Source organism: Mustela lutreola, chromosome 4 (genome assembly GCF_030435805.1).
Source record: "Mustela lutreola isolate mMusLut2 chromosome 4, mMusLut2.pri, whole genome shotgun sequence".
Taxonomy (NCBI): Eukaryota; Metazoa; Chordata; class Mammalia; order Carnivora; family Mustelidae; genus Mustela; species Mustela lutreola.
The window spans coordinates 131,692,642-131,709,028 of NC_081293.1; the positions used below are offsets into that span (position 1 = coordinate 131,692,642).

Below are 16,387 nucleotides of genomic sequence, written 5' to 3' on the forward strand. Positions count from 1 at the left end.
AATGGGTCTGGAAAAGTCAATAAAAACAATTTCTCTTTGTAGTAGTAAATTATTAGTGGCAGGAGAGGTTAAATATTGTGACTTTCACTGTGAAACTAAAGATTTTGGTTAAGGTTTTATTTCTCAAAGTCTTCAAACGGTTTTATGTCTTTTTCTTATTGTACTGGTGTAATCTAAACACTGATCCAGCTTAGAAGCTTTTCCATTCAAGTGTGCAGTAAGCACGTGCCGTTTATTTAAATCAGCTTGACATTTTTGTGATTCTCTTGCTCTCTTCAAGCTTATTTCCCCAAACATAAACACAGAACTTTAGCCTTTAAGCAGATAATTACTATAATTTTTATGCCTCAAATGCCAGTATTAACTAGGAACAAAGAACGGTATCCAAATGCAAACCCTTTGAAGTGGGAGCAACAATTCCAGTGATGACTACAAGAATGTTCTTGTGAAAGAGCTCTGTGAGTAAAGAGGGAGTTCAGCACATTTGAATGGCAGGTAGGTAAGGAGTAGTAAGGATGGAGTAGGTGAGTGCTTGTGGCCTTTCCGTATACCCAGAGATAAACTTCGTTCCTCTCAGGCCACAGATCCTTGCCTTCTGTCACCTTTTAGCACCACCTCCCTCTTCTCTCCTAAATTAGCTAGTTAATATCTACTACAGTCACAGGAATTTTCCAGTTTTTTTTTTTTTAAAGATTTTATTTATTTGTCAGAGAGAGGGAGAGAGAGCGAGCACAGGCAGACAGAATGGCAGGCAGAGGCAGAGGGAGAAGCAGGCTACCTGCCGAGCAAGGAGCCCGATGTGGGACTCGATCCCAGGACACTGGGATCATGACCTGAGCTGAAGGCAGCTGCTTAACTAACTGAGCCACCTAGGCGTCCCAGGAATTTTCCAGTTTTTAAAGATATTTTTATTATTTAGTATACATATAGTGATACCTAATCATAAAAGAATGAAATTCAGAAGTAACTGCTAGTATCAATGTGTGGTATTCATGGTGTACATGGTTATGCTGGAGCTATTTTGAGTTTGCAGTATTGGCAGAAAGTTCACGTCAGTTTTTGTCAGTATAATTACAAAATATTTTAAAAGTGGGTGTGGTTGGGGCACCTGGGTGGTTTAGTCAGATAAGTGGCTGCCTTCAGCTCAGGTCGTGATCCCGGGGTCCTGGGATCAAGTTCTACCTCAGACTCCCTGCTCAGTGAGTGGGCAGTCTGCTTCTCCCTATTCCTCTCCCTCTGCTCCCTCCCCACTGTTTGTGCATGTGTTCTCTCTCTCTCTCTCTCTCTCTCTCTCTCTCACGTTCTCTCTCAAATAAATAAATCTTAAAAAAAAAAAAAAGAAAGAAAGAAAAGAGGGGTGCTTGATGCCTAGTATATAGTTGTGGAGTATAATTCTCCAAATTTCTACTTATAAAGCCATAGAAGGAAACTTATCTGTGTTCCTTTAACCTGTACAGTTCTATACATTCTGAGTAGCTGTCAGCTTCTGCTTGAACCTCTTTCCAATAAGAAACTCATAACCCTCCCTTCCTTATACTTCTGTCTGATAGAAAGTGCTTTGTTGTGATGCAGCCAAATCTACCTCTCTGGAATTATTTTCTGTTATTCCTCTGTCTACTCCATTGGGCCACTTGGTCTAGCTTAGCCATCTGGCCCAAGTGAGTTATCTCTTCCCCTAATTCCTTTATTAGTTTTTATTTGTTTGTTTGTTTGTTTGTTTCAAGGTTTCATTAAGTCTTCTTCCTCACCATCCATTGACTTTCTGTGAGATGGATATTCACAAAGAGAAAATACAGAGTATTATAGGAGGTATTGGAAGTATAATATTGGAAGTAGGTGGAAGGCAAGGAGCTATGTGAGGAGAGTATGAGACTCATGGGGTGCCTTGGTGACTCAGCGGCTCAGTTGGTTAAGCACCTGCCTTCTGTTCAGGTGATGATCTCAGGGTCCTGGGATTAAGCCCTACTTCAGGCTCCCTGTTCAGTGGGGAGCCTGCTGCTTCTCCCTCTGCCACTCCCCTTGCTTGTGCTCTCTGGTTCTATCTCTCTGTCAAATAAATAAATGAAATCTTAAAAAAAAAAAAAAAAGACTCAAGGGATACGCAATAGTTGGATAGCTATCTTTATTATTAATTCGTTTAACAAGCACACATTGAGTGACACGGTACTTTATGGAAGACCAGTGGGTGGTCCTTCTGGTAGAAGAGGCAGATAGGAATAACGAATATTCATTTTAATGTCCAATTGTGTCAGGAATTACAAAAAAAGAAAACTAGGAAAGGATAGAAAGAGAAGAGAAGGGGTGTGATTTTGTTTAGGTGATCACACGTAGCCTCTCTGGGAAGGTAACATTGAGGTAGATCCCTGAAGGAAGAAATAGAGGAGTGAGTCACCTGAATGAGAATTCATTTATTTAACAACATTTATTTAGTGCCTATTTATTGAACACTTTATGTATGGGGTAGACCCTGTCTGGGAGTTGAGGATACAGTTTTGGTAGTGAGAGAGCAGTCCGACAAAACTCCCTACTCATGTGCAACTCGTTTGCTAGTAGAGAGGGAATATATTGGAGATAAGTGTCTCAGGTGGAGGAAAGAGGGAATGCAAAGGCCCTGAGATGGGACCATGTCTGACCTATTCCAGGAACAGCACAGAGGTGAGGATAACCAGAACAAAGCAAGTAGGAGGGCTGGTAAGAGATAAAATCAAAGAGATAGCCAGAGCCTAGATCCATGTAAGGCCTTTGGATTTTACTCTGAGGAAGACAGGAAGCTGTTGGAAGAGCTTGAGCAGGAGAGTTGACGTGATCTGCCTTAATTAGGTAAAAGAGAATTATTTTCACAGGAAGAAACAAAGGAGAGGTGTGTTCTTAGGCATGATGGAGTGGGGAGGGAAAGGGGAGACACAAATGATTCCAGGGTTCCTCACGTAGATAGTCTGGTAGATGGTGATTACATAAACACTGACATTAAATGAAATAGCACACGTAGCCATTTAATGCTGTGTGTTTGTGTGTGTGTGTGTGTGTGTGTGTGTATGTGCAGGAGACGGGTGATTATTTTCCTTTCTAGTAGAAGAAAATAAATAATGGAGCTGTGACTTTGATTAACTTGCATAGTTTCCTTATCCCTATTCTCCCTTAGAGAAAGCACAGTTGTTCCCAAAATAACTTTTAAATGCTAATTGAGTAATTAGAGATTGAAGAGAAACAATATCTTTTGTGGAAGATAGGATACAAAGAAGAACTAAAGAAGAATAAAACCATTTTCTAACTTGGAAGGTTTTATAATGTTTTAGTTCCATTTCGCTAAATTTATAAACCTGTTATGCTCCCAGAGTCCTTTCATTCATAAGGCAAGTGTTGGGAGATTTGTGACTATATAATTCATTTAAGAAGTAATCGAGATTTACATTTTGTACACTTTTAGATTTGTTTGTATCCAATTTTTGTGCCCTAATTTTCTTGGACGATCCTTTAAAATCAATACACCCTGCTCTTCGGGCTCCCTTTCTTTGATTCCCATTAGCCACCTGCCTTCTCATCAGTAACGTGACTCCAGACATCTACCAACAGAGTTAGCTCAGTTTCAGTTTATAAGTGCAGTCTAGTCCTGCCTTCTTGAAATTATACCAGGGTTACCTTGATTAAAGTATGGATGTGAAATAGTTAACCACACCATAATTTTGGAATGTGCCAGCTCAGTCCTCCAGAGGCTGTCTCTCTTTTCTCATTTACAGGTTCTCAAAGGGCATCTTGCTATTGTCTCTATGAAACATCTTCCAATTCATAAATATTGCTTGTGTTGGCCGATTTTAGGTCACATGCAGATAATAGCATATGGAGCTGGATCGTTTTCACTTAGTATAAAAAGAAAATTTCCAGTAGTTAGAAAATATAAAAGAAGGAAAAGAAAGAACAGAAACTAAATGTGATTAATATGCATGCCTACGAGTATTTTAATTACAGGTCCAGTTTTGTAAAACCACATAGTTTATTACTATTAGATTTGATTTCAGGCTGTGTGTGCACATGTGTTGTGTTTTCAGGAAGTTTCAGCTGATCCTACCGCCACCCTCACAGCAGCAGAAGAGAGAAAGGAGAAAGTGCCAAGCCCACACCTCAGTCACCTGGTGATTTTGACATCTGGGGATACGTTGTATGGGCTGGCGGAAAGAGTGGTAGCCACAGAATCCTTGTAAGTTGTTAAAACCCGTTGCTTTGCCTTTAAGTATTTAAGAAAAGTTATAGAAGTAAGCATTGTGTAATTAGATTTCTAGCTGCATCCTTCTCCTACTTCTGAGTGTCACTTAATTTATTTCTGAGAAGTCTCTCCTGAAATAGATCACCAATCGATTTTTTAAAACTACATGGTTGGTGTTCAGTTACGTCAGTGGAAAAAGGGAAATCTTTTAGGTTTCAGTCTTGAGCAACATGATCCTTGCTTTAAAGTAAAACTTTTTACAAAAAAGTAACCACATCATAGCATACTCTATATTTTCCTATCAAATCGTGATTCTAGAGAAAGTAGTTATAGCATCAGTTTAGTGTTAAATATAGTTAGCCCTCGACATCAGCAGGAATGCTTCCTGACCTTTATAAATCCCCCATTTTTAATACAGGTAAAGCACATGACTTCTATAAAATGTTGTCCAGCATCAGTCAAGAGTTTTTGCGTACATAACAAAAAATAGAGAAAAAGAGGGCAGCTGCTGACAAATCTCAGTGCAAATGACTCCACTCCCGCACAGCAGCCTCCTGACCTGAAGTTCACGTGTATATCTCAGCCAAGCTACAGTTTGCTGCATTAGGAGATGTGCCAGTCAGATGTTAAATCTGTGAATTCAACTCTCTGTTCTATATAATTAAATGGGATCCTTACAGGAAATCCTTTAAAAAAAAAAAAAAAAAAAAAGCCTGTTAAATTTTTTTCTTCCATCTCTCCTGTGATCTGTGCTTCTGTGTCACATGCAGAGCAGCCTAGCAGTTTATTTGAAGTCTCCTTCTTCCATCTCTGCTCGCAATCTGTGATAATCTCAACAGTAACTTTTGGGTAGGTTGTAAATGAGCTAATACAAGGTAGTTCACTCAAGTGGAGAGGAATTTTAATGGCTAAACTTGTGCAAACTTGTGCTTAGAGATCTTAAAGGTGACTTGCACAAAAGTCTTGACAGGCCATGGATCGCGCCTTCTGCTTATGCAATGCATTCTTTATTCCCTTTAGGGTATTCTTGGCTGAACAGTTTGAGTTCCTTCAACCCCATCTGGATGCTGTGATGCCTGCAGTCAAAAAGCCCTTTCTTCAGCAGTTTTACTCTCAGGTCAGAAACACTCTTGGATGTCATTTCAGCTGGGAGCACATTATTTGGGGTTTTTTAACTGGTGGCCAGTCTCCAGATTCCAGGAGAGCAGTTAACATACATTTATTCACTCATGAATTCCCATAGTAAGTTAATACTTACTTACTGAGCAGCTCCTATACCTTTTCATCCAATGCGCATTACAACTGTATTTACAATAAAGTGTGATAAGGGGAAAGAAAATGCAGCAGGGTTTTTAACATTGGCTGGAGGAGGAAATGAGGTGTCATCGGGAGAAGGTTTTCTAGAAAGGCTGTCTGAGGGAGGGTTGTTTAAACCAGGGCAGGTGGCTGCAATGGGAGTATATTGCAAGCTAAGGGAATGGCTCACAGGAGACCAGCCAGTGAGAGAGAGCCTGGAGTGAGTCAGAGGCCGAGAACGCAGACTGTCAGAGCAGGGGAAGGGGCCAGTGGTAAGAGAGACAGCTGGAGTAAGAAGCAGGAGCCACATGGTGCATAGTACTCTCAGCCCGGAGGTGGGCTCTGTCTGCAGGGTACTGGGAAGGGACCGGAGGATTTGAAACCGGTAAGTGGCCTGTTCAGTATGTTTTAGAAAGAGGGGTTGGCAGCAATAGATGGCAGGCCTGTGGGCAGGGAGCCTGGCTTGTAGGCTGTCACGAGTATACATTTGAGAGATGACAAAATCTCCTGATGGGGCAGGTAGAGTGGAAATGGACAGAAGTGCAAAAATGGGAGATATTTGCTCATCTCCATGAGAATCTGTGGTTCTTTTAATGTTGTGCATCAGTGACCTCAAGTTGATTGTATGTCTCAAAAGTGTTTTGAGTAAGTCCTATGCCAACGAACTGAAGGGTTTTCATAATTTAAATATCCAGTTGTGTATGTTTTATTTTTAGATGTGATGTATACTTGAAAGAGATACAAAATATTTTTTATAAACTTGATACTTTTAGAAAAGGTTTGTTTTCCTTTCTATGAAATGTATTTCAGACAGTCTCGACTGCCAGTGAACTACGCAAACCAATTTATTGGATTGTAGCCGGTAAAGCTATAGATTATGAACAGATGCTGCTCCTGATGGCTAATGTGAAGTGGGACGTAAAAGAAATTATGTCACAGCACAACATCTATGTAGATGCACTGCTGAAGGCAAGTATGCAGAAACACCTTTGTTTAAAGATGAGTCTGCTGGGAGAACTGTTGCTGTCATTGTACTTGCTCTGAAGTAGTGGGATTATCGTTATTACCACATTTCTAGCATCATGGTATTAAAGCCCCTAAATCAGAATGGATTTGTTTTTGAATTTTGCGTTCTTTTAGACCCACGAATTCTTCATAGATTTTTTTGTTTTTGCTCACTAATTACCCATCTTGAATTAGAGTTTGATTGGCTGACTTTCATTTTAAGTAATTTCAATAACCAGGACTATGGTGACAAGAAGATATTTCTATTTAATTAGATGTTTCTGTAGTTGTGTAGATTTATTAGCAAGAAACCAAGCCCCTGATTATTCTGTATTATCGTTGTTGTTGTTTTTCCAGAAATTACATTACCTTTGCAATGTGTCATGCAAACACCTTGGCATTTAAAACTTACATTTAAAAGTTTTCTGGAAAGAATTGTACACCTCTTGTCATTTATGCATCAAGAGATATTTATAGATCACCTACATGTGCCACACACTGATCTAGGTGCTGACAGCATAGCTGTGATTTTTTTTTTTAAAACATCTATTTATTTATTTGACAGAGAGGGAGAGATCACAAGTAGGCAGAGAGGTAGGCGGAGAGAGAGGAGGAAGCAGGCTCTCCACCGAGCAGAGAGCCCCAGCGGGGCTCTATCCTAGGACCCTGAGACCATGACCTAAGCCGAAGGCAGAGGCTTTAACCCACTGAGCCACCCAGGTGCCCCAGTATAGTTGTGATTAAGGAATTTACATATCCCCAGGTAATTTACATGCCAATACGGAGACAACAGTAAAGACCTAAATTAAGATAAAATGTGTCAATTAATTTATAGCTCTGTGAAAAAATAAATAAGCAGCAGAGGAGGGATAGAGAGTGCAAGGTGTGTTTTGGGAGCAATATTGTTTATTTATGTGTCGTCACAGAAGGGGATACTTATCAGGAGATGAAGTGAGAATTGGGGAGCAGCCCGAAGGAAGCCAGGAGATGAGCCATGTGGATATCTGAGGAGAAGCAAGGGCATTTGAGGAAATGAAAAAAGCTTTCAGAAAAGTCTCGTTTTTCATATTTGTTAGTGAAAAGAAAATTGGCCCTTCTTAAGCTCCTGGCTTTTCTCTCATTCACACAAACTTTCTTACTGCTTAGGGCAACAGATGGTAGCTGGGACACTTGTGAACCAGTATGCAAAGCTAGAGATCAGAACAGAGATAGTGGTGGAATTCATCATCTCTCTGCTTGGTGACCTCCTAGAACTCTGTAATGGAGATTGCAAGACCATCCCAAGACCACTCCAGAACTAAGGGTGGGAGAAAAGTTAGCAGTGTCTAGGGGTTACTGTCAGGTCTGAGGGTGCTCTGTAATTGCCTCCCTGGGAGAACTTTGATTTCTAGGGTTCCCATAAAACTTCAGTTGGGAATCTTAATTTGGAATATGTTAGTCAAATGTATTTTGTAAATAATCTCATACCCTTTCTTTAAAACAATTTTGTTTTTGAAAAGTTGATTTTATTTTTTATGGCATGCCAACCATGGTATTCATAGGGAAGCAAGAAGACAGAGAGTTCTGCACTCAGTGAATATATATACTAGAAGGAGCCTTAGTTCTTCTTGGTTTTTTTTTTTGTTTGTTTGTTTGTTTTTTTAAGATTTTATTTATTTGAGAGAGAGAGCATGTGTACCATGAGCAGGGAGAGGGAGAGAGAATCTTGAGCAGATTCAGCGCTAAGCTGGATATGACACTCGATTCCATGACTGAGATCATTACTGACCCAAAACCAAGAGTCGATGCTCAATGGATTGAGCCTCCCAAGTGCTCCTAGTTATTTTTAATTATAAGAAACATTAATACTGTGGGGCGCCTGGGTGGCTCAGTGGGTTAAAGCCTCTGCCTTCGGCTCAGGTCATGATCCCAGGGTCCTGGGATCGAGCCCCACATCGGGCTCTCTGCTAAGCAGGAAGCCTGCTTCCTCCTCTCTCTCTCTGCCTACTTGTGATTTTTGTCTGTCAAATAAATAAATAAAATCTTTAAAAAAAAAAAAAAAAGAAACATTAATACTGTAAGAAAGAACCAAACGCATTAAGATTATTAACCTGAACCAGTTTTTAGCAGCTTAAAACCTCTCCTAAAGAAGTTCTTATATAACTTTTATTTGTTCTATTACTTTTCCAAATCCAAACCTTTAGGTAAAAAGCAATCTGCATTTGTTGCCCCTCAAAAATCTTAAGTAAAATGAAATGGTTTTATTGTTCATTTAACAACAAACATTATTGAACATTGAAGTTAGCAGTGAGTAGAATGACATTGTTTACAGTTAGCATATAACTTTTTTTTTTTTTTAGGTTTTTATTTATTTATTTGAGAGCAATGGAGAGAGTATGAGCAGGAGCGGAGGGGAAGAGGGAGAGGGAGCAGCAGACTGCCTGTTGAGCAGGGAGCCCAAGGCAGGGCTCCATCCCAGGATCCGGGGATCCTGATCTGAGCTGAAGGCAGATGCTTAAGTGACCAGGCTACCCAGATGCCACAGCATATAACTTTATTTTTAAAATATTAGTGAAAGCACTGAATCGTGACTGGAAATCTAAAGCAGGGTTTACTGCAGTGAAGCATAAATATAATAGCAAATACTAGTGTTCCGCTAGATTCATAAAATGGAAAGGATGAAGAGCAATTATTTATTTAACTTTGAATTTCAAAAAGAAAGCTTGGTGGATTGAAAATTCACTTTTTCATAAATAATTAAAAGCCATTAACTGTCAAAAATAAATTAAAAATTGTGATTAACAGAAAAGCGAAAGGATGATAAGTAATCATGTGGTAGCTTAAGTGGTAATGATTAGATTTTTTTTTTCCCTCCTGTGTGTTATTAGAGAATTTGAACACATGTCAGTCTTGACTTGTTAAGCATTATGTACCTGCTGTCTTGAGGATACTAAAGAAAAAAAAATGCCATTTTAAATCTTGTTAAATTCATTTGAAATGTATTTTCAGGGAAGGAGCGATAGCATTTACTTTTGTAAATGAACATATTTAGGTGATGTAGTCCAAAGAAACTAGAAATACATTTATTGAAGGGTAAACTGTTTGCTTTCATGAAATTGTTAGAATTTGTCTAAATTAGCTACATAAATTTTTATTTTTAGTAGAATGGTATCATGAAAGTTCCTAATAAGTAATAAAAATACTCAGTTTTTCTGTAGGAAATAGGAAGTATTTTATGTTTTATTTTTCCTTTGCACTAAAAATTTGCAGCTAGTCATTGCTTTCAAATCATTTGGAATATAATAACTAATTTACTTTTAAAGAATGTTTAGGATAGAGAATAGTTTATTTGATTATTCTCTAAGGAGTATAGCCTCAAATTACAAAGGGTTCACAGTTCACTCTGATTTGAAAGCTTATCAAAATACTTTTTTAAACTGGGTTTCTTGAAGATCATTTTAAAGACATATTAGGTTATTAAACTCTTTTAATCCATACTGGCGAGACTAGAAAAATTTGAGATGAAGAAGCATTTGAACATTGTTAGCATTGCTTAATCTATTAATGACACTTATTTCCTTGGAGATAAAATGTTGTGTGCTCTGTATCACAACATAGTTTATTCAATGTGAAGTACTTGAAAAGTCCAAGTTATATTTGTATTCTCTTTTTGTATTACTTGGTTTGATTCTGAGTTTTTCTAAATCTTCTTCTTTGCTGGAAAGATGGGAAAGCAATATGGCATTATAATTATACCCTCATATGGCCATAATTTTTGTCTTCTTAGGAATTTGAGCAGTTTAACAGGAGGTTAAATGAGGTTTCTAAGAGAGTTCGGATACCCCTGCCTGTGTCTAATATACTTTGGGAACACTGTATACGGCTGGCCAACAGAACTATTGTCGAAGGGTAAGTTTTCATGAAAGTATTATCTGATTATTCAGTGACAAATTGTAATGTACAGATCACATTGTATGTTGTCATTACCAGATAGAATAGGTAGAGAAAGTCTTGGCCAGCAGACAATCTTACAATAATTCAGGTTTGACTTTAGAACATTATTAAAGAAACCTTAAATCCCACTGTGCCTCTGCTGTCTGTGCTTTAGAACCATCTAGTAACCAGCTAGAACCAGCTAGTAGGAGACAGTGGAAAATAGCATCTCATGGTGATCTGAAAGTTAAACTCATAATAGTTATTATTGCCTAATGATATAATTATTATGATGATTATGCATAACAGTTATTGAGCACTCTGTGTCATTTATTGGATCAAGCACTTCACAGGATTATATCACCAAATCCCAACATTAGCTCTTTTTTTTTTAAATTAAATTAAATTTTTTTATTTTTTTATAAACATATAATGTATTTTTATCCCCAGGGGTACAGGTCTGTGAATCGCCAGGTTTACACACTTCACAGCACTCACCATAGCACATACCCTCCCCAATGTCCATAACCCCACCACCCTCTCCTAACCCCCCTCCCCCCAGCAACCCTCAGTTTGTTTTGTGAGATTAAGAGTCACTTATGATTTATCACCCTCCTGATCCCATCTTGTTTCATTTATTCTTTTCTTACCCTCCAAACCTTCCACTAACATTAGCTCTTTGATAGAACCATTATTCTCTCTGTTTTATCAAGAAGAAAACCTCAGAAAATCAAGAAATTAAATAAATTGCCCAGGTTCACACAGTTTTCAAACACCAAGAAGGTTTATGAACTTCTGATGGCAAAATCAGGTCTCATAACCACTATGTCTGTTAGTGGTATCATTATTATATCATTGTAAACTGTATAAATCTTCCACATGTTGAGTTTGAAGATCTATCAATACTAATTTTCCTACTTACTCAGAGAACGATGCTTATGTCTAGAATATAAACTATGTTTGGGAGGCAAGCTGCTGTCTCAGAGACCATTCACGTGGTCTGGAATTGCACATTTCCACACTCTCGTTTATCTGATTTCTTTTCATTTCTTCTTTGATATAAAAAAGAATGTATTAGAGAGTGAGAAGGTGACAGTGACAAGCTGACAACAGTTTTGGCACTCTGTATTGAAACCAGCCTTGCTGGAAATCACAGAATGGCTCTGTGTCAACAGTCACAACTGAAAAGTATTTTTAATAAATTTGTTTAATAAAGTAGAAAAGTGAATAATGTTATATTTCTGTGCAAAACACTTTTTATTAAAACAAAGCAGTAAAGCCTGGTCACTTCTAATAATCTGTGCTTCAGTGTCCTTGTAAATTTCCTTAGGGGAAGTACCGCATTCCTGCAGTTGGATTCTCCACATTTTGTGTTATTGAAGGAATGAGACACTGACTTACGAGTAATAACATGTTGTCCTCTTAGGGTTAATACATTCTTATTTCTACTCCACCTTAGAATACACAGGTTTCCAGTAGTGTGGGGTGTCAGAATAAGTCTATAAAGTTTATGACAAGTATGTATATCCTTTTTTTGCTTATATGCTCACATGTTTCTTAGGTTCAGCTGACAGTCCATGGGGGAATTACTGCTTTTGTTTCCTTTACATCCGGTAGTTAACAACACTGAACAGTTTTATGAAACTAAGATTCCTTTGGAGTATTCATAGCCCAGCTTAGAAATAATTCTTGGCAGCCAGATTTACTGGAAGACCAGTTTAACTTTCTTACAGATGATTATGTTTATTGACCGGGGTGGGGTGGTGGGCACTGTAGTCTGTCGATCAGCAAAAAACTTCAGAAGTTATTCAGTCTCTTTGCTTTGCGAATGAGGAAGCTGAGGCCCCATAGGCAAAATGATAGCTGAGGTTCCAGCGCAGCTCAGTCTTTCTGACAGAAGGCTCATGTGCTCTTTCCTAGAACCCTCTCGTTTCTGGAGAATCTGTCCAGACACAGGTTAACGAAGAGTTTGAGTACCTACAGGTTTCTTTTTCCATCGCTTCATTTCTGGTTTTTTATTATTGTGTATCTTAGATATGCCAACGTCAAGAAGTGTAGTAATGAGGGTCGTGCCTTAATGCAATTGGATTTTCAACAGTTTTTAATGAAACTTGAAAAACTAACAGATATTAGACCTATTCCTGATAAAGAATTTGTGGAAACCTATATTAAAGCCTACTATCTAACCGAGAATGACATGGAACGCTGGATCAAAGAGCACAGGGTGAGAGCTGGAAAACAGTTAATTAAGTTTTTATTCCTTTTCCTTTGTGTTGTTCTTGTCTGGTGTATTATATAATTCAAAATCATGGGAGTGAAATATAAAGCATCAGCTGATTCTTTACCATATTCACACTTTGTCTATGCAGTGCCCTTTGCATAATCAAATCCCTTCGAGATCTTTCTGAACTGCAACAGTAATTATCTGGAAAGGTAGCCAGAATCTGAACTTTAGCTGTGTTTATCCTGCAGCTGTGTTGTGGGAAAAGGCTGAAGTTGGTTAACATCAAGACAAATTGAAGACAGCAGCATTGAAGTGATTCACAAGCTAATGTCTATTATATAACTTAAACCTTATAGCTCTCAACAGTGAGTTGGTGTCATCCTGACCACACTGACATTTATTAGTGATGAGTGACTATATTAATATTGAAATGGCTACATTTAACTTCCTCCTTCATTAGATTTTACCTTGAATATAGATACGATCGTTTTTCTTTTGTGTTGATATATAGATAAGTAGAGAAAAGGTTCATTTATTTATTTATTAAAGATTTTATTTATTTATTTGACAGAGATCACAATTAGGCAGAGAGGCAGGCAGAGAGAGAGAGAAGGAAGCAGGCTCCCCACAGAGCAGAGAGCCTGATGTGGGGCTCGATCCCAGGACCCTGGGATCATGACCTGAGCCAAAGGCAGAGGCTTTAACCCACTGAGCCACCCAGGCGCTCAGAAGTATTATTTATTAAGTGTTATTTAGGATGCTGCATTTTTGACACAGTTCAACTCAACATCTGTCACCAGAAGATGCTGAGTATGGGGGCTTTCCTAATATGATTGTTCTACCATTCGTCTAGGTAGGCAGTATGGGAAGACAGACTTAATGAAAATATGGGAAGTATTAAAATTATCACCTCGTTTTATTCCTTCAGTAACTCTAGTGATCACGTTTACTTAAGCAATAAACATCATGGGTAAAAGCTAAGTAAATTTTTATTTTATTTGACTGGGTAAGGAAATAAGGAATTATTTATATTTACTCTATCAGCCTCATCCAGTCTGGTTTCAGTACTCTAGAAAAAAGAAATGAGTATTAGCCTGAGTTTTATGGAAATGTGCCCACCGTGGGTCAGTTTCAGATCTTTGGGAGCAAAGTAGAAATGTAATATTATTTTCAGTGATTTTGATCAGTACACCAGAATTGAGAAAAATGTCGTCCCTTTTAGTCCCATTGACTTCTGACATTTGAAAACCAGAATGCTAAACCAGGAACAGATGGGCTGCTGAATGTTGCTGGAATCTATTTAGTAAAGTAAGCTATAAACACTTTGAGGTTGCTACTGAGGAAGGTGTTTATGGAAAGAGTACAAGTAACTAAGAAGAAAGGCACAGCTCCTAGATATCCATTATTTGATATGAGAATGATATCTATTTTTGAGTTTCCTGTTTTAATGTAGTGCACCAAAATTTTAGCTTAGCATTTTGTGAGAACCTCAACTAGCTGATATTTGTAATTCAGTGAAATTTTCTCGGGAGCCGACTATCCTATCTTCTAGGACAGTGCCTACCTAGCTCAGTGCTTGATGACAGTGGATACTTGTTAAATATTGGCTGATTAAAAGAATTTACCAGATGCTAACAGGTGCTCCCAGAGCTCAGATACACAAACTGAATAGTTTGCTGAGGTTTTAAAATTAACTCTTTCTTATATTTTGAAACTTTTTAGGTGGTTACCTCCTGTGAAGACAGATGACTTTTCTTACTAGATGGTAGTATAGGGCTCGCTTTCCTTATCTGAACTCTTGTTATTCATCCTCCAGAACCAGATCAGTATACAAACATTTCTAGTGAATCCCTATTCATTCTTTTCCTAGGAACTCATTATCTGAAATTCAGGAACCAAATAGATTTTACAGCATAAGAGACTTATAGTCTTAATTTTACTTACTGGCTATAATGACAGTATGAAGGTTTAAAAGCCGGTAGCTTTCAGATCCTTGTTACCTTACTCATTTATCATAAGTCAGAAAAGTTGTTCTGTGGTTAGAGACTTTTTTCACTTTATAGAAAAAAGAGTGCCAGAAAATAGTTATTTAGTAGCATTTTAAAAATTTGAGAGGTCTGTATATTTTAGTAACTTCATAAATAAAGACCTCCACAGAAACAAGCATAAAGTATGTGGTCTTAAAAGTAACAAAAGCATAGGCATGTCAGATTACTCTGTCATATTGAAGAGATTCTAGTCCTTTCTGTTTCGGTATATCATGCAGTGTCCTTATTATTATAGTTCATGTCCATGTCTCAGACTATAATTTCCTCTGCTTTTCACTGATTTGTAGTGCTCAGTCACTATCCACTGAAAACTGAGTATCTGCCTGTTCTTTCCTTGCATTGATCAATACATGTCTTTCAGCATACTAAATTTGGATCTTTTTTTTCCCCCCGAGCAGGAGTATTCAACGAAGCAGCTGACCAATCTGGTAAATGTTTGCCTGGGATCCCATATCAATAAGAAAGCAAGACAAAAACTTCTAGCTGCTATAGATGATATAGACAGACCCAAAAGATAATGAATACATTCTTTTTTCTCAATGCATTGATCTTCTCTCAACATATATGACATGAAAGCCAATTTTTCATGCACTCCTGACTGTTGTCTGCTAAGAAATCTTTGTGCATGTTCTTTCCAACTGGGAAGTGGAAAACACTGAAGTTTGTGTGGTGTTCTCAAATGACTTTTATATGCTCTGATCCTTCTCCTCAACTTTTAGTCTCATTTGTTGTATTCTTTTTCTGAAGTGATATCATTGCCTTGTCATAAGTATTGTTATGTGACTGCAGTTACACTTTTTACTGAAGAATGCACTGTAAGTATATAATTAGAAGGAACAGTGATAATACATCCATGGGCAGTTTTTGGAGAATGAATTTATGTTGGTATTTTTTTTACCCTCTCTACTTGGTTCTTAATATATAAATGGGAGGGTTTATGTATAGTATCTCCTAATTATGAGCACTGCATGAGAATTGAAAAGTATACATAAGCAAAATAGCTGAAAAATCAGTATGTTCTCTGTGTTTTTAAATGTCAGAGTTTATGTCGGGGTTAATTTGGTTATAACAGTGATCATAAATGATGAAATTGAATAAATACTATACTCTAACATGATCCGCCTATGTGAGACTAAATTTTGATACTGTTCCACGGCAGGCAGAATTTATGAAACAATAATGAAATTTTTCAGTGTGTTCTAACAATTTTAATGATCTTACATCTTGGTACCAGCGATGAAAAGTAATTTTATTGGGTGTACCTTTTCAGAGCCTGAGTAGCACCCAGAATAGTGATTGTGGCTTTTTTTTCCCCCCTATCCTTTCCTTTTCTTTCTTTTTCTTTTTTTTTTAATGTGGGACATTTTTTCACATAACTGTTGTTCTCTTTGAATTCTGCTTTTGTCTTAGGGCAGGAAAACCGGGCTTAGCTGACTTAGGAAAAGAACTGTTAGTAGTCAGGCATAAGTTTATGGTCCATATTCATCTTTCTTAGATACCTGCTTTGTGTCACAGATGTAAAATAATGTGAACTAGCTAGGGATAAACTTTAGAATTCAGTCTTTAGTAACTGTGTACTTTGCTTTGAAAACAGAGCTCTTCTATCAACATATACAATGTAAAAATCAGTATCCCATGCACTCTTGCCAATTCCTGTGAAGGAATTTTTTGCATGTTCTTTGTGACTGGAGAGTAGAAGAC

The 16,387-nt window shown here is 37.7% G+C and overlaps 1 protein-coding gene across 3 annotated transcripts in view; it reads left to right on the forward strand.

The window, feature by feature from the left end:
- Positions 1-15,803, forward strand: part of VPS50 (VPS50 subunit of EARP/GARPII complex) — a 126,289-nt gene extending 110,486 nt beyond the window's left edge. For 2 of the 3 annotated variants that reach the window (XM_059171119.1, XM_059171121.1), the window contains 6 exons: positions 4,047-4,195; positions 5,222-5,318; positions 6,308-6,466; positions 10,269-10,390; positions 12,335-12,638; positions 15,085-15,803. In XM_059171119.1, the coding sequence (XP_059027102.1) occupies positions 4,047-4,195; positions 5,222-5,318; positions 6,308-6,466; positions 10,269-10,390; positions 12,335-12,638; positions 15,085-15,204 (951 nt within the window). In that variant the 3' untranslated portion in view covers positions 15,205-15,803. The remainder of the gene's footprint in view (positions 1-4,046; positions 4,196-5,221; positions 5,319-6,307; positions 6,467-10,268; positions 10,391-12,334; positions 12,639-15,084) is intronic. The other variant, XM_059171120.1, reaches the window with a different exon arrangement.
- The last annotated feature ends 584 nt before the right edge of the window (positions 15,804-16,387 follow it).